At 38.2% G+C, this 18567-nt stretch overlaps 1 protein-coding gene across 1 annotated transcript in view; it reads left to right on the top strand.

Annotated features, from left to right (window-relative positions):
• LOC121959791 (ras-specific guanine nucleotide-releasing factor 2-like) overlaps window positions 1-18567 on the top strand; it is a 37295-nt gene that overhangs the window by 1095 nt on the left and 17633 nt on the right. Inside the window, 8 exon segments of the mRNA XM_042509283.1 lie at window positions 12703-12809; window positions 14720-14867; window positions 15164-15253; window positions 16137-16390; window positions 16475-16554; window positions 17180-17373; window positions 17458-17567; window positions 17648-17766. Coding sequence (XP_042365217.1) covers window positions 12703-12809; window positions 14720-14867; window positions 15164-15253; window positions 16137-16390; window positions 16475-16554; window positions 17180-17373; window positions 17458-17567; window positions 17648-17766 — 1102 coding nt within the window.

The following is an 18567-nucleotide window of genomic DNA, read 5'->3' as shown; positions in this document are numbered from 1 at the left end:
TCTATACGCGCAAATACAGCAGAATATTGTAAGAAATAAAACAGTCACTCTGTTTATTTACATGTAAAGTAACTAGTTTTTAACGTCTTTTGGTGACAATCTGCAAAACAACATAAATCACTGATATGAATAATTCAGTTAAAAAGAAAGTTTTTTTGGATATAACTTGTCTTTATGATATATAAAGTTATATTACTATGAATAAAATGTGCTCACAGGGATAATTACTAATTAGTCTTTTAAACTGTTATTACTCCACATGTTTGATATCTTTTTTTAAGCACAAACTGAGCTGCAAATCTGACTTCATATTTTCACAATTTAACAAAATATAAAACTGCCAGTAACCCAGAATACATGCAAAATGACAAAGGTAAAAATGTACAAGTCTTTGGTGATATGACTTAAAATAATACAACAGATCAGTTAAAGAGTGTAGAAAATCTAGTTCTACTCTTTTTGCATTTAAACAGCGAACTGTAATTCAGCCTATTTACATGTAAAGTGATTTTTATTCCAACTTGGTAAAAGACTGCATGGCATAATAAATCACAAACTAATAATTCAATTTAAGTTTCATCACTATAAATAAAATATGCTCAGTATTCACAGATGAATTGAGGGACTTTTTTGTTTGTGAAATATTTAAACCAGAGCTGACATGATTGACAGGAATTGATAAAAAGTTTTGATTCAACATTTGCTGAAAGCATCTAAACAAAGTTTTATGTTGGAGTTTGTTTTATTCCAAATTCTTTATATTGACAGAAAGATTTTAATTTTTATTGTAGATACATATCAGTTCAAAATATCTGTTAATAATCGGTATTGGTATCGGTCAACCACATGTCCACACAAACACATATGCACACCTTATTAAATAACGTGAGCAAAGTATTGACATGCAATATGTGAATTAATAAAAAAGGTTATTATATCAACCAAACGTTTACTTTGGTTCACCGTGTTTCTGCATATACTGTATCTTGGCAACTTGTGTAGCAACATTTTGGCCAACTTTCCGAGCTATAGCTTTGACTTGAGGTCGTGTCCACGTGAACTCATTTTTCCGATACTATGATAGCTTTTGGATGCAACCAAAACAGGACGAGGATAGCAGGACGCAATTTGGTTTTCTTTGTGACGGCGGCGCCAACAACAACAACCATTGGAAATGTTTGGGGGACAAGTTGTAAAGTTTTTCCACTTGAGTCTAAAAGTCAGGAAATAGTAAAAAGGGCCTGTTGCGTTCCCAGAGCTCGTGGTGACGCCTTCAAATGCCCCAAAAACCCAAATATTAAGTTTTTTATCAAAGAGGATGAAGACGATCAGAAAATCATCACATCTGAAAAACTGTAACCTGTGAATGTTTGTTATTTTTGCTTAAAATAAAAATAACTGCCGTTTAACTCTGTCCACTGATGAATCGGCTCTGAGCTCTGAATTCAAAGTCCAAATTTTGTTTAAATTGACTTCTGACGTACAGAATGCATCAAAAGGAATAATTCTCTGTACTTGTATCATCTGTGCCTCTATGTGATATCCTGAACTCTGTAATGTGTTGAAAATAACATTTCTAGAGCGTATCCAGAGTAATCCGGTAAACAAAGAGCCTGATGCGATCGATGTTTTATTGGAAACAGAGTTAGCCCTTATGAGAATATTTGTTCTGTAAAAGCTCATTTTAAATGACCCATATTCCTGTTTCGGGTGCTGAAGGGGTTATTATGTAAAACATAAAAACTCGTTTTCTCCTCCACACTCACTGCACGGATACAGATTATTATATTAGTTAAATCGACTCTCATGGTTAGCAGGTAATCCGTCACGCCTCATTGGACACACAGTCATGACTTCCAGAGGCAGAAAAAAAACCAGACATGTTGCATTCACAGCTTTAATTTGTAACAATTAATGCGCTCACACGCGTCAGCGGGCCGAGAATCTGCTAACATGCACGAGGTGACTCGACGATCGCCAGCTTAGTTGTGAAAACAAATGTTGGCATTGTACATTTCTGCAGAACATGGACATGTTGCATAGGTACATTTCATACTCTGGGTTGACCGATATTGTTTTTTCAGGGTTGATACGATACCGATTATTAGTACTTAATAGTGTTTCACAGTATACCGATACTAGGAAAGTATTGTGGTACCCAGCTGTTCAAAACGATACGATACCACTTTTTATTAATACCAATACTTTATGAATGACAGCTTTTAGTAAGAGCCGTGTTTTTACGCTTTCAGTGAGGGTGTGTGTGTGTGTGTGTGTGTGTGTGTGTGTGTGTGTGTGTGTGTGTGTGTGTGTACGTGCGTGCGCATGTGCTGTTCTGAGCTGTGCTCTCAATCCCACCGGGCGTTGTGGCCATGCCAAACATTTGCTTGCTTTTATGGTTAGACGCAGAGCGAGAGTCGTGGCTACTAATGTTTCAGATGCTCATCTTGCCGACCGTCCACGGCTTGTTGGCAAAGCAGACGCACAAAGTGAAAATCGTATTATTCGCTTACACCGCCGACAGTCTGGCGGATCCCACGTAAACCAAAAAGCACGTGTCTAAAAGATCAAAGCATCTCGCCGTCAGACACGCCCACTTGATTAATGAATCCAAAGATTGACAGGTTGGTTTTTGAATGTGATAAATACACAATTAAACGCCCCCATAAATATATACGGAGCGTTCAGGAGGTGTATTTTGTAGTTAGTGCACCGCTGTAACGTGCAGGCTAATAATTTTAGTTTGAGCTCTTAGAGCCTGATCACAAAAAGACAGACTTACACTTACTGTCATTTGTATGTATTGTTTTTATAAACTATCAAACTGAATTATTAAACTACTGAAACTAACATTAGCATAATTTATATATCTCACAAACACGTGTCAGCAAAATGTGCAACTACCCAGCTGAGGCAGCGTTACCCTCCAGCTGTGTTTAAAAACATCACAAACTGTGACAAAAAATGCAAAAAGAGTGAACAGAGCAGTAGCTAAATTAATCAGGTGCCTATAATTCATTCAATAAATCCTGCAGTATAATGCATAATAGCACCCTCTTGTGTGTGGTTTAAATGTAGCACTTTGTTGACTTTGCAAGAAAAAACTGAAACCTAAATGCAAGATTTCCATTAAAAGTTAATTTCTACAATAATAATGTTAAAAACTGATAATAAAACAGCTGAAAGGTAGTTTCAATACCTCTCCTCTGCCGTCCCCCTTTAAAAGCCTGTCACTTCTGTCAGGACTCTCATTTCATCGTTATACATATTTTCCTAAATTTCACAGTGTTTTTTGTGTGTAAAATTGAAGGTTAAAGAACCGTAAAGTCGGAACATATGAAACATACAAATGTTACGTATCTGTGGTTTGGAAAAATGTACAGTGCCAGCATTTATTCTGATGATTGGCGTTGCGATTGCTGTAGTTAAATTAATAAACTCAGTCTGCTGAAATCACTTGACACGTGTACATTTAGGCTTAAATGTCTGTTTTTATTGTAAGTTTTTTGTTCATATTTTGGACATTTTTTCCACATTGTGTGGAAAAAGGGGGATCATCACCATTAATAGCTTCTCTAGGCTCCTCCAGACAGCACTGACAGTTTATTTTACACGTCTTTGTCACAATTCTTTAAAAAAAACAATTTAAAAAAAAAAAACACATTTAAATATTTACCTAACCATATGTGTTAGCGTAAAAATATCTACCTAAACTATATATAATATGTATTTCTCATCAACATTGGTATCAGCCTCAGGAATCCAGCCAGACTTGAAAAGCAACACAGTTTTCCCACAAAATAAATATTATTTATAATTTCTAATAATGTATTATGTAATATCTTATGTAATATGGCTTTAAACAACTTCCCTTTTTATTGTTGTTGAGGAGAGGAGACAGGAGAGCTTCGGTTATTTTTTCTTGCCCCATAGTTATATATAATTTCAGGCTCTCCCTGTGAGATCTGTTATATAAAAAAAGAAATTAAATATTTTTGGTTTTCACCGCGGATCATAAAGGTGCGGCTGCCTCCGCAGTGTCGAGAGGACAACGATTCTGTGTCTGTATCTGAGCGTTACTCTCTATATGGACCTGAATTCTTTATACCTGCAGGTGTTTTTGTGTCCTGGTTGTTTTTCACCTCTGACGTCCTGTCTGCTGTTCATCTGTGCATTCCCAACAGTCCCAGCACTCCCAGTATAGAGCAAACACTGTTTTATCTGCAGAGTCAGTATTTGTCCTTTACTTTCGCAGTTTACCTGCAGCCAACACCTGAGTCCGTTTTCCTGCAGAGAAACGCTCAACGTGGCAGCTGTCTGCACATTAACCCTTAGCTACCGCATTTATGCACGTTTCTTTCTTAAATTCTTGATGATTTCGGCTGTGTTCATGCATGTGGCATACATTTTGGCAACATTGCATGTTTTTGTTAATCTTTGAATTTGCAGCTCAGCTCCTACAATAAGTCTAAAATACACTGTGGAAACTAAATAGTTACATTCAGACTGTTCAGGTCCAAAAATGCTCCATTGAAACCCATTCAAACTGACATTTTTGATCCCACAGCCATCAGAGCAGAAAAACAGGACTTGTATTATTTATGGGTGTCATTCTGGGCTTTTGACTATTTTCCACCTGATGAGGTCATTTTGACCATATTTGGCATATGGAGGAAATACATGCTATTTCCACCGCAAATTTGCTTCTCAGGTTGTCGTGTATGAAAAACTTCTGTAGTTTCACAGTTAGGTGTTGTGTTGTCTCTTTGCATGTTTGTCTAACAGCTCACCTGTGAATCCTGTCAGATATTTTGTTAGCAGGATGCAGAGGAGGACTCAACTCTGTCAGCAATACTGTAACATACACACACACACACACACACACACACACACACACACAGCAGTTTGTGTGTGATCTAGTTCGGTCTCTTTATCGTCATGATTCACAGCAGAGCACGCATCATCTGACGAATAATTCCTAAATCCTGTTTGTGCAAAAAAGTTTTTTTTGCTTTTGTTTTACCACAAAAATCGTGCTTAGTACGCGACAGTGCAGCCAGCCGTAGGCGCGTTTCCGTTACAGATCTGTAAACTTGTCAGTGCTGTTTAGAAAATGAAGACGTTACAGTAACACAAAGTATTCAGATTTATTTTGAGCTGCAACTAACAAATGCCGCGGACAGCGGCCATCACAAGCACCAAAAGTCTGACGTGAAGTCCTCAAATTGTTGTTTTTGTTATTTAACCTACGCTCCCAAACTCAATCATATTCAATTAAAAAATATATATATATAAATATTGTCACATTTGAGAAACTGGAAGCAGTAAATATTTGAGTTTTTTTCCTTAATAAATTAGTTTGATTATCAGAAATCTTGTCTGTAAATTTTCGGTTAAATTACCTGCATATCTCAGAGTCAGGTATAATAATTAATCGATGATTGATAAATCATTTTTTTAGGAATTGGATTGAATTTGAAATTTAATCGATTTATTGATAGACTATGAAATGTGGTTGAAATATATGCAAAAAGTTGCTGTGAGCTTTGGCTGAAGATTTATTTTATTTTTCATATTTTTTTCCAAATAACTATTATTCAGTTGTTAATTTTACAGATTAATTGATTAAAGAAAAATCCTTAGAGTTTGCTTATTCAGAATACTTTTTTTCAATTGATTGATCAAAAATCTGAAGGCAGACGTTTCTGTTTCCCGCTGATACAGGTCATCAGTCCATTGTGTCTTGATCACTAACAGACTGTGTCTCTGTTACTGTGTCTGTCTCACACAAACTGAAGATAAAGACAGAGACAGAGGACAGTTAAGCTGCGGTGTGACAGCTTTGCATTCGAGCCACGGGGGGCTGTTTGTTTGTGTCTCCTGTTTACTCCTCACTGCTGAGCGTGCACGCTGCAGCCGGAGGGAAACCCTGCAAAGTAGCAAAGCAATGAACTTTTTTACAAGAAGATTATGAAATCAACAGGAGAGAAAAAAAGGCCAATTAGACTTAAAGGCATTACAGATTTGCACAAAAGCGATATTTTCGAAATGTCAATAAAACACAATTGCGAGATAATAATAACTTTTTAACAACAGTTGTTTACAAAGTGCTTTGACAGACAAAGCAACGGCAGGAACTCAGGGAAAACCAAAAATAAACATCAACAAACATGCCAAACAGAGAAAAGTGTAGACGCCGGAACAAAATGCGTACGCAAAAATAAATAAAACGGCCAGATCACGAACCACGATCCACTGAGTGATGTTCTGCGACTTCTCCTCTGGTGATAACATCCCCGTAACCATGGCGATAGATGTTTAAAACATTAGCAGCTTTATTTCTATTGCAGCCACCAAACTAGCCGTCATTATTTACAGTCCAAGGCCACGTAGGCGTGTTATGGGAGCATTAATATAAAGGCGAGCTCCTTATACGTGGGAGTGGCCACGTATGAGGGATTTCTGGGAGCTGATAGTCCACGATTTCACAGAGGAATTGTGGATTCAAAACTTCCAGATGATCCGCTCAACAGAGTTATGTGATGCGATAACCGCTCGTGTAGCTCCCGCTGCATCATGAGGGAGCTGGGTCATACAGATAAGCACATAGACATAGCATCATGTGACCTAGAAAAGACTAAAAAAAGTGTTTCCTCTGCAGTTTTGCAAAATATACCTCATGCCAGCATAAAAACTTTTTGTGCAATAAATGTTTTTTCTAAATTTACCTCTTTACATTAATTTAAAAAAAGCACATTTTGTGTGCCGAGTGATAGGATACGAGTTTGTGTGATATTAAAACGGGCCCTAAAGGGTTAAATGGAGCCTTTGTTGCAGTGATATAGTGACGTAGCTCCTCACGTTTGGAGAGTGGTTTGTGTCAGCAGAAGCTCGTCTAACTTCCAGACTAAAAGTAACGCGATACAAAGGTTGTCGTTGTTCGAGCAGCTTTTTAACAGAACATCAAAGCTCTCTGCCACGATGATGACTGGGATCATTTCATGTCCGCTCTGTGCACAGATATTACATGAATTATTCAGCGGCCTGATTCGTTTTCATTAGAACCGCGATCACTTCATTCATCTCAATATGCTCTTTGTTGTTGTCAGCGAAAGTCAAGATCTCCTTTTTAAGTTGCTTTTATCTTTTTTATTTGCAGATGAATTTCAAACTTTACCTCTTGAGTCTTTAAGAGATGAATTGTTAGTTATGGAAACAAATTAAAGCCATTGGTCCATTTATTTGAATCTATAGGAAAAAAAACTGAAATTAATTGCTACTAAACACTTAATTGTAAGATTTAAAGCACAGATTGTATTTTGATTTGTTAATTTATATCCCTTCAGTTCTGCTTTGCAGGTTAGAGACCTCATTATAAAGTGTTTTTATTGTTTGCAAAGTCAGTATTCATGGTTCAAAATTTTATTGCTCATATTCAACCTGAGTATAAAAAAAATCTTGTCGCTGAATTTAAGGATGTGTTAGATATTCAAAGTTAGATATTTCAACACTATAAATTACATGAAAATGCCAATGTCACACTGTAAAAGTACTCGAGTTAAAGTCCTGCATTCAAAATTCTATTGGAGTAAAAGTACATACATACATCCAGCAAGTAAAAAATTACATACAGTAGAGTAAAAAAACGTTTTCTTGTAATGTTTTGGAGTAGAAGTATAATGCACTTGTGAAATACTGCAAAATTGTACTTGTGTAAATGTAAAGTTAGTTTTCACCACATGTGAAATTGTCATGATATCATTGGCTTCCAATATTAGTTCAAATGTTGTTTTGTTCTGAATAATAAGAATAAGAATAAGAATAAGAATAATAATACTAATAATAATTAATAATAATAACTTTACTTATTTAGCACCTTTAAAAACAGAGTTTACAAAGAGCTGAGACAAAAATACGTTTCGACGTGGGTTAATAAGCTGAAGTGGCGAATGTGCTGTAGCTCATACAGCAAGCTGAATATGGACGAGAGAAAAATTGAATTTTTATGTCAAATAGAAACAGTCGAGGCGAACAGTGATGTTTGACACTTTCGTGTACATTTTTTACCTATTTTACGTTTGACTGTTTTGCTCTTGCAGTCATAGAAATCTGAATTAGAGTTTTTTAAACCAAATATTAAACTGTTTAAAGTGAGGAGTGAAGCTGGATTCTGACTGCAGACTTGTAACGTCTGTGAGTTTGTGGCGAACATGTGGCGGTGCTCTGGGAGGCTGCTGTGCTCGACTAATAATAGCATCCTTGCTGGTCCTTTAGCCTGCAGTCACTGTCTGAATACCAAGTCAACACAACCACACACACACACACACACACACACACACACACACACACACACACACACACACACACACACACACACACACACTCTACTACACACTGCTGGTACCTGTGCTATTTGTGGCCCACCTTTAACTGTACCCAGAGTGTTGCTTTTTTGAGTGGTTGGAATAAATGTGTGAAACATTTGAGATAAATTGACGTTAGTGTGTCAGAAAGTTGAGGTGTGTAAATGTCCCGAAGCCCTACAGTTGACCCCTGTTGTGTGTGTGTGTGTGTGTGTGTGTGTGTGTGTGTGTGTGTGTGTGTGTGTGTGTGTGTGTGTGTGTGTGTGTGTGTGTGTGTGTGTGTGTGTGTGTGTGTGTGTGTTTGTTTGTGTGTGTGTTCGTGCATCAGTGGCTAAGTTTACATGTGCACTATGAATGTAGCTCCGTTCACAACAACGCAAAAACAGGTTGTTCTCTCACGCAGGCGTTTATCGGGGATTTCGGTCCCTCCCTTCACGCTGAAAACTATTTCAGGGATAAATGTAACAGAAAATCAATCAGACACTGCACAAAATATGACATAAGAAGTCAAAAAGAAACTACAGAAATGGCGATAAGCACGAATATGAACAACAGAGTGGGATAAATACATCGTTGGCTGCATGTCACGAAAACAGTTTCCAAGCTAGTGCTGGGCGATTTGGTTCTAAAATAATATTGCGATATTTAAAGGTAGGGCTGGGTGTTAAAACGATAAACGATATCAATCGTGAAGTAACTTTTTCTCGATTGAAATATGAGACTTAGGCGATAGAATGTCGATAAATGCATTCTAGCCAGACTTTGACTGCAGAACAGCCGAGTGTTTGACAGCCACAGCATTTCATCACGGCAGATCAAACAGCTGATGGTCCGACAGCAGCGCAGTGAGACAGACAAACAGAGCGCGCAGCTTCTCCTCACAGCACCAAAGTGTCTGAAACAGACACATTTGCAGACGTGGAAAGTGACTTATTTAGACTACTTAGTGTTAGTTTCAGGGTTAATCATCCAGCGCGCTCGTCTTCTTATTTGTGTTTACTCACCGCTCTGTAGAAGAACACCTTTATGCGCAGGTGCGTCTTGTTTTTCGTCGTGACAGTGTTTTTGGTTGTTTTTGTGGATTTGTATACACGAGGATCGTTCTCACAGTGTTATCATATGAACACAGATTTAAAAAAAAAAAAATGCAAACGAAAGACTTTAATTTTTACGGACATTCTCATCTAATTGGGCCTGAACAAAGAAAAAAAAAACCCTGAAAGTTTACCGTCATCATCACTAACGTTTTAGTTCTGTCTCATCAGGGAAAACAAACATACATTTAGTCGAAGTTTTTGTTATCAAAGATCTGTTTTTAGCTCCTCGGTGTCTCCACTTGGTCATTGAAAACTATACTTTGTTAGTTTTTGTCCTCTGCTGTCTGTAAGTAATGAAAAGACGGAGCGAATGCTGCAGACGCAGACTTCGCCGTCCTGCGTGTCGTGCTGTAAGTGATGCTCAGAGCCGGAGACGAGCTCACATCTGTGTCTGAGCGGACAGATGCGCTGGTGATTTTTTGTGACTGGCCGTAGTGTGATGCTGAGTGCAGGGTTTATAAAGCTTCCTCTGTTTGTCCGTCTCACTCCCCGCCTGTCCATCCGTCCATCCGTCTGTCCGTCTTCCTTCTCTCTCATTGTTATCCTCCAGCTTAAAGCAGGCTTGTGGCCGGGGAAGCCGCATTAGCAATGCGAGGAGCTGTACAAGCCCTGATGGTTATGTAAACCTTCCCCCACCCCCCCCACGACACACACACACACACACACACACACACACACACACACACACACACAAACAAGCCCTTAAGCCTCTCTCTGGTCCGTAGCCGGCACACGCTAGCAAGTGTCTCTCACCCGCTTATCGTTACATCATTACTACACAGGCCTACTTTCTCCCCGCGGACGCCTCGGAGGAAACTACATTGTCAGATACGATAATACAATGTGAAAAAAATGTGCAGAAACTTACAAACATCACTGTATTTTACTTTTTTGTTTCTCTTCAACTATAAAAACACACAAAAATATCTTTTTATTAGCAGAGAAATAACTGAAAATTGGATAATTTAGATGTTTTTTTTACTAACTTCTCTTTTTTTTAAAATTAAGTGTATTATATTAATGTATTACTTTAAAAATGGCCCTAATTTTCGGTTTAAGACCAACGTTTTGAGACTGCTGTTCATTCTGTTCATGCTCTGAGTTTATTAGCAGCAAATATTATATAATGTGTTTGTGGCTCTTTTGTTGTGCTCACAATGTCTCCGCTGTTGTCTCTTTAGATTCTGGTGATAAGAGAATTTTTATTAATATATTTATGAAGTCATTACTGTCTGTGCTCATTAGAGGTCGAGCGATGGAGGATTTTTAAATAATGATTAATGTTGGAACGTGAAAAAGACGGTTTTTAAACAAGATATTTTGGAGTGATTTAGTATTTTTGCAGTACTCAAAAAAATAATTTCTCCATTCATCATAAAACATAAAAACTAGGTGAAAACCTTGTATGTGGAGCTGTACTGTTAATTACAAGCACTATTTTATATATATATATATATATTTATATGTAAAAATTGGTTATTTATAGTGCAGCAGAACGATCAATTATGACTTTGCTGCTTTGCATTTTGCTTTACACTCATGCTCATCTTTAAGATGTATTTTCCTTAATTTTATACATTTTATACATTTTTATGCTTATTTTTTCATCAATTATGTCAGTGGCTTTTAGTTTATTTATTTATTTATTTTTTAAAAATTTTATTCAGATCTTATGTTATACATTCTGTGAGAGACATCACATTCAGACACCTTTCACAAGCATTTAAACCAGCAACTTGGTTATAAATATTTCATTCATTAAAAGAAATTGGTAGATTTAAAAAATATATTTTTAAAAGCTGGAGAAAATTTCTCAAGTAAAAAAGAAAAAGCTAGGGGAAACTACATTTCTAATATCACTGCATATTTAAGATTGTGTCTTTTTAAGCAGTTTTCCAGGTCATTCAATTATGTCGTCTTTCTTTTTATTAAACTAATTTTCAGGTAATTCTCTTGCACTTTTTATTATTTTCCTGTCATTTCTTCTTTTGTTGCTTATTGCCTTCCTCCCATGTTTTTGGAAGAAATTAAGCTAATTGTCTGGAAACAGCTTAAAAAAACCTAAACAAAGTGCATGGTAACATTTCTTTACAGTTTGGACCTCAGCTGAGAGGTTTCAGCCTCAGATAAATGTTGAGCTTTTTGCTCAGCAGCATTGCTTGTTGCCTGTGAACGTGTTAAATATCAGTGCACCAAAGTTCGGGATGTGTCGATCTGTGCACGGGATCGAGTTACTGTAACATTTGAATGCATTACTGTTGCAGCAGAAAGCATCGATCCTCACGGCGCTCAGAATAACAGCAAATCTGAAATGTTGACTTTGCACTCAGCACTGGTTTATTTAGCAGATTGGACTATTAGAGTTCAGAGGCGCCACACTTTATGTTATAAGCACTTTTTAAGTTAATGTGCACCGAGATGCCCCCGTGAGTCACTGCTGGTGTTGTTGTTTATATTGATGAAGCTTTTGTTGGATTTAAAGTGACGGATGTGTTTTTGTCGACTGAGTGATGGAGGAGAAAACGGGAGGAGATGATGATAGACTCAAAGTGCAACAACCTGCTCTCACCCTCGTTTTTCCTTTATTAAATCTGGCTGCTGAGATCCTCCTCGTATCATCGTTCACATCGGATGTAATAGTGATTTTAAAATGTACGGCTATCTAATCTCAAAATGAACATAAATAGATATAACCCCACTGTTTTCTAAAAACAGTAAAACAATACTTTACCTACAAAATGACTGTTTGCATGTGAGGTTGCAACTCTGACATTTTTACAGTGTGGTTTCATGTTTTGTTTTTTGTTTTTGTTACTTAAATATTTTATCATAATCAAAACTCACACTTCGCACTGCATTCTGCTGCTCCATCTGTGCCCAGAGTACGCTCTGCAAACTTAACATTTTCATTGGACGTATGAGTAAAGTTTGACAGGAGAAGCAGCTGCTGCATCAGTGAGCAAAATAGATGCCTAAGTTTCATTTTCACTGAGCACGCATTCTGCTGCTCCATCTGTGCCCAGAGTACGCTCTGCGCTCCAAGAGTGTGGCGCAATACTATAACTGAACAATAATGAACGATCCAAACGATTCCAAAAATAGTAGATTAATTTGTGGCGGCAGATGTTTTAATTGTGGCGGTGCACAAATGTGTGGAAAACTCTGTACAATGTTATTGCAATTTATAACATTTAAAGTGGAATTCACCTCTGATTGTTTGTTGTTTGCGTTCTCTGCTGCAGCATTACTTCCTGGTGATTTTTGGCCACGATGGTCAGAAACCTTTGGAGCTGCGGACGGAGGAAGAGTCGGACTGCAACGAGTGGGTGGAGTGCATCCAGCAGGCCAGGTAACAAAGGACTAACAGCAGGATTTCACTGCTGACTGTAATGTTGCAGTACAATTTGCAGGTACTTTTACTTTGTTTATGACACTTTATACTTACTTAGCTACATTTCAGAGGTAAATATTGTACTGTACTACATTCATCCAAAAGCTGTAGTTACTGGTTACCTCTTGAGTGGAAGATTTTGCATTAAATTGTGAAAACACTGGAATATTCAACACATTTTAAAGATTAAACCAGGAGGTCCTCAGAGGACAAACTCACTTTGAGTGGTTATTGTCCCTAAAGCAAGGATACTCAGCCTCCGCATACATGTTTCTAGGATTTTAGGACATTTCTCAGATTTTAGGACATTTCTCAGATTTTAAGACATATCTCGGATTTTAGGACATTTCTCAGATTTTAGGAAATTTCCCTGATGTAAGGAAGTTTCCAGGATTTTAGGACGTTTTCGGGATTTGAGGACATTAGGTCTTAGCCAGGACCTCTGTCGGGGGTGTGGGAGATCCTCCACTGGCTCTTTTTCTGGTCAGCAAACAATTTTTTGATGCTGTTTTATGCACGCTGACATTTTATGGATACTAAAAGTACAAAAACTATTCCCAGTGTGAATCTCTTTATCTTTACTGTGAATTAGAAAATGTTTGGGGGGCCATAAATTGAGTATCACTTCCATCTTACACAAGAAGTCACAAAATTGAGCTTGTTTATTAAAAAAGTGACTGACAATCCTGAAAAGTATTATTTTAGGAAACCACTTTCAATTTCTCACATGCAGTCAAGTTTTTAATAACACAGAAACTTTATTTTGCTGCTGATGCACATTTGAAAAAACTGCCACGTGTTATTCCATATTTGTTTGTCTGAGAGGATGTGTGTGTGTGTGTGTGTGTGTGTGTGTGTGTGTGTGTGTGTGTGTGAACATGGACGTGTTCTGCTCGCAGCGGTTCACATTTAGGTCACACTGGTGCTGTACTGCTACACTGGTTACATCACAGACTTGATCTCGACCCCGCTGCCTCTCTGTTTCTGTCTTCATCTCAACATTCAGGAGAAAAATGACGCTCATCATTTTACACTGCGCCGTGTTAATATATAAATACAAAATATCAGCTTGTTGTTTATTGACACTGATGGAAGAAGTACTCAGATCCTATAATTAACCCTTTTAGAAGCAGCCTGGGAAAAATAATGTTGCTCCAGGTTTCAAATGTCCTACACAAATATTTAAACCTTTGAAGGCTGAGTAAGTTGGTTCAATTTTTGTCAAAAACATGGAGGGAAAAGCCCACGAGCAACTTGGTGTGAAATTTCCCACATATTGCAAGAAATGAGTAGATTTAGAAAATTATTTTGAAAAAACAAGGGAAAAATGAAAAAAGTAAGGGAAAAACTATATAATTAAATTAATAATTGTACTTTTTTTCTGTCTCTTTCTTTATGTCTTTATGTCTCCTTTTTGTCTGGTTATTTTCTCTTATAATTTCTTTCCAATTTTGGGGGTCATTTTGTCTTTTGTTGCTTATTTTGTTCTTCACATGTTTGTGAAAAAGTATTTAAAACTTTGAACAGGATCAAATGGTGCATTTTCTTTAAAAAACGGGAAAAGCGCAATGAGCAACTTGGTAAAGGGGATATTTACAGAAGTATTCCAATTTTTAAGCACTTTTTTTTTTCAAATCTTGTTCTGAAAAAATTAAAACAATAATATTTATAATAAATAAAAATAATAATAATACCACTACTACTACAAATAAAAAGAGTATGAGTAAGAGTATAAAGTAGCAGATATTGTAAATACTCCAGTGAAGTACGAGCCCAGTTTGTGACTAACATGTGAGATGAAGCTCTGTGTTTGTGTTGAGTTGTAAACCTCGCCCTCTCGCCCTCTCGCCGCTCTGCGCTCCTTTCAGTTACTCTGACATCATCATCGAGCGTGAGATCCTGATGCAGAAGTACATCCACCTGGTCCAGATCATGGAGACGGAGAAGATCGCAGCCAATCAGCTCCGCACCCAGCTGGAGGACCAGGACACCGAGATCGAGAGGCTCAAAGCTGAGGTATGCATGAGTGCATCCACATCTGCGTGTGCATGCATACATAAACACACACACACACACACACATGTGCACTCATATGCAGATCAAAGCATGCAAATGCATCTGGCATGATGGGAAAACACTGTGTGTGTGTGTGTGTCTGAAATGAAAGCTCAACAGGACTCCAGTGATTTCCAGGACCATTACTTCCTCATCATGCAGCCACACGTTTGTTGTTTTCAGCCTCTGAAGTGGTGTCATGAATTTTTTAACCCCTGCGCCCGTGTGTACTCACATTAAGACTCTTGTTGTGCCAGATCGTTGTGTTGAACAAAGCCAAGGAGAGGATGCGACCGTACCAGAACAACCAAGAGGAGGAAGACCCAGATATTAAAAAGATCAAGAAGGTAATTTACTGGTTTCCAGTGGCAACAGTAACGGGGCAGTTCACCTCAACACTTAAACACCTGGATCCACATTAGTTTTGTTGTGCTGCGTTTAGACGTCTTTTAGAAGAATTAAAACCTCTGTAACACTGATTTTATTTCTTTAAAAAAACAGAAAAAATCTACACTAGCATATGCTCCCAAAAGAATTAATTCAGTATCTCCACACATGTGACGTTTCGGGTTTTGATTTCTTTTGAAAACTTGGGAAAAGGCAATTAGCAACTTGGCAAGAAATCCCCAGAAAATTAAAATTAAAAGAAATAATAATAAAATATATAAATAAAATGAAAGGTGAGAAAAAATGTCTTGAAAATTAGCTCTTGGGAGATTATTAGAAATTATCCAAAAAAAAAAAAAGGAAAATGTCCTGAAAAATATACTTAAAATTCCTGTTCTATATTCAAAATTATGCTACAGAAACAAATCACACTTCCTTGAGGTCATTTTATTGTTTTATTTTATTTATTTATTTGTTTTTATTTTTGTCCTTCTTTTAAATTTTTGCTCGTTATCAGCCAGTTCTCTTGTAATTTTTTTTCTCACTAACTTCTTGCTAATTTTTGGGGCCATTTCTTCTTAAGTTGCTCATTGCCTTCTTATGATGTTTCTGAAAGAAGTCAAGCCACTTTATTCATTAATTAAGCCTTAATCTACAGCAGGAAAATGACACAAATACACATTAATGCAGCAGGAATATTAATCCAAAAACATGAGATAGGAAAACGTTTTTCTGCAGAATCAGCACTTCAAAGACACTTTACCAGTAAAGTATCTGTGTACTTTTTGTGTGTGTGTGTGTGTGTGTGTGTGTGTGTGTGTGTGTGTGTGTGTGTAGGTACAGGTGCAGAGCTTCATGCGCGGCTGGCTGTGCCGCAGGAAGTGGAAGATCATCGTCCAGGACTACATCTGTTCCCCTCACGCTGAGAGCATGAGGAAGAGGAACCAGATCGTCTTCAACATGGTGGAGGCAGAGACGGAGTACGTCCACCAGCTCTCCATCCTGGTCAACTGCTTCCTGCGGCCGCTCCGCATGGCCGCCAGCTCCAAGAAACCTCCCATCAGCCACGATGACGTCAGCAGCATATTCCTCAACAGGTTTTCATCTTCTGTAACGGTGAACCGTTTTGTAAATATTTTATCTTGCACTCAAAGTTACAGTAAGAATCTCTCCCTCTTTAGCGAAACCATCATGTTTCTGCACGAAATCTTCCATCAAGGTCTGAAAGCCCGGATCGCCAACTGGCCCACGCTGGTGCTGGGTGAGTTCTGCAGAGCTCAAACTCACGTCTCAGTATACAGTTTGCATGTTTTAGCTGAATGATTGCAATCAACATATGCATTACATCACTGCGAACCATTTTAGGGAGATTTCCCTAACTCCCTGTCTTAACCCTAAATTCCACCGGGTCTGTCAGCGGCACGTTACGGCCGAGGCACGGCCTCCAGAGCCGATTACGGACGGTCTAGTCAATGCATTTTTCCACCGGGCACGCCTCAGAACGCCTTTAGAAGCGGCTCGCCGCTTTATATGTTAAATATAGCCTCCATACAGGAGTTGGAAGAATATTGCAAATTTGGTGGTGTGGTTAAAATATTGCACCAAATATTTCAGTAAAAACAGTGATATAGAGAACGATTGTACCTTAAAAAACCTATCGCACAAAGTGTACAAGTGTATTAAAATAATGATAATAAAAATAATAATATTTCATGAATAAAGTTATGGCATTTAATTGTGGATGTGTGAGTTAAGTCCAAGTGTGGATCTATTGACTCAGATTGTCAGGCACTCTGAGGGAGGAGTTTTAGGAGGAGGGGGAGGAGTTTTATGTTGTTGTTTTTTAATGTCAGAGTTAATATACGTGTTTTCTTTTCTACACGCAGCGGACCTGTTTGACATCCTGCTGCCGATGCTGAACATCTACCAGGAGTTTGTGCGAAACCACCAGTACAGTCTGCAGGTTCTGGCCAACTGTAAGCAGAACAGAGACTTTGACAAGCTGCTCAAACAGTACGAGTCCAACGCTGCGTGTGAGGGACGCATGCTGGAGACGTTCCTCACTTATCCCATGTTCCAGGTAGGACACACCACTAAGTGCATTTATATACGTTTATTCATCCAAAAACACCAGCTGTAATTGTAAAAAACTGACATTGCACAGATTCCTCGATACATCATCACTCTGCACGAGCTGCTGGCTCACACGCCTCATGAACACGTGGAGCGCAAGAGTCTGGAGTTTGCCAAATCCAAACTGGAGGAGCTGTCCAAGTCAGTGTGTGCACGTTTCACAGGTGTTTAATTATAAGAAAGGATGTGATGATGCTGATGACGGTTGTTTGCGTTGTCAGGATGATGCACGACGAAGTGAGCGACACCGAGAACATCAGGAAGAACCTGGCCATCGAGAGGATGATCGTCGAGGGCTGCGACATCCTGTTAGACACCAGTCAGACCTTCGTCAGACAAGGTGAGCGTCGTCTGTGGCAGTGGTTCCCAACTGGTGGGTCACGGGTCCAAAAATGGGTCGCGGGTCTATTCTGAATGGACCGCATGTGAGTGTTTTTTTTTTTTTTTTTTTAAAAAAGACTTTATTTTGAAGTACAGTAAATTTCCGCCACAGGACACGGGTTTCCATAAAATTTTGAGGTGACTGTGTTTCCACTGAGTGATGTCCTGCGACTTCTTCTCCTTCGCTGATATCGTCCCAGTAACCATGGCGATGGATGTTCAGACCATTAGCAGCTTTATTAGCCACCACACTAGCCGTCATTATTTCCAATCCAAGGTCACGTAGGCGTGTTATGGAGCCATGATGCAAAGACGAGCCCCTTATACGTGGGAGCGGCCACGTATGAGGGATTTCTGGGAGATGTAGTCAAAGATTTCACAGAGGAATTGTTGATTCAAAACCTCTGGATGATCAACTTTCCCAGAGTTATGTGATGCAATAACAGAAAGACCTAGAAAAGACTAAAAAGTGTTTCCATTACAGTTTTCCAAAATCTGGATTTTTCAAATCGCCTGAAATACCAGCTCATGTGAATGTAAAAACTTTTTTGCAATAAATGGGTTTTTTTTTTTGCAACTGATATGTTTCCATTAGGCGTGATTTATATTCAAATTTTAATTTGCACAATGTGTGGATTCATGGAAACCTGCATACTGTTGTTGAGGCATCAAAGAAGCCAACAAAACAGTGTAGGTACAGTGAGGCTGGATTTGGGCAAAACTGTAATAAATGATAACATCAGTGTGAAAAAATGCTCAC

The sequence above is a fragment of the Plectropomus leopardus genome, chromosome 20, assembly GCF_008729295.1.
Source record: "Plectropomus leopardus isolate mb chromosome 20, YSFRI_Pleo_2.0, whole genome shotgun sequence".
Classification (NCBI taxonomy): domain Eukaryota; kingdom Metazoa; phylum Chordata; class Actinopteri; order Perciformes; family Serranidae; genus Plectropomus; species Plectropomus leopardus.
The sequence above is the reverse complement of the archived record's forward strand: the minus strand, read 5'-3'. Positions and strand labels throughout refer to the sequence as shown.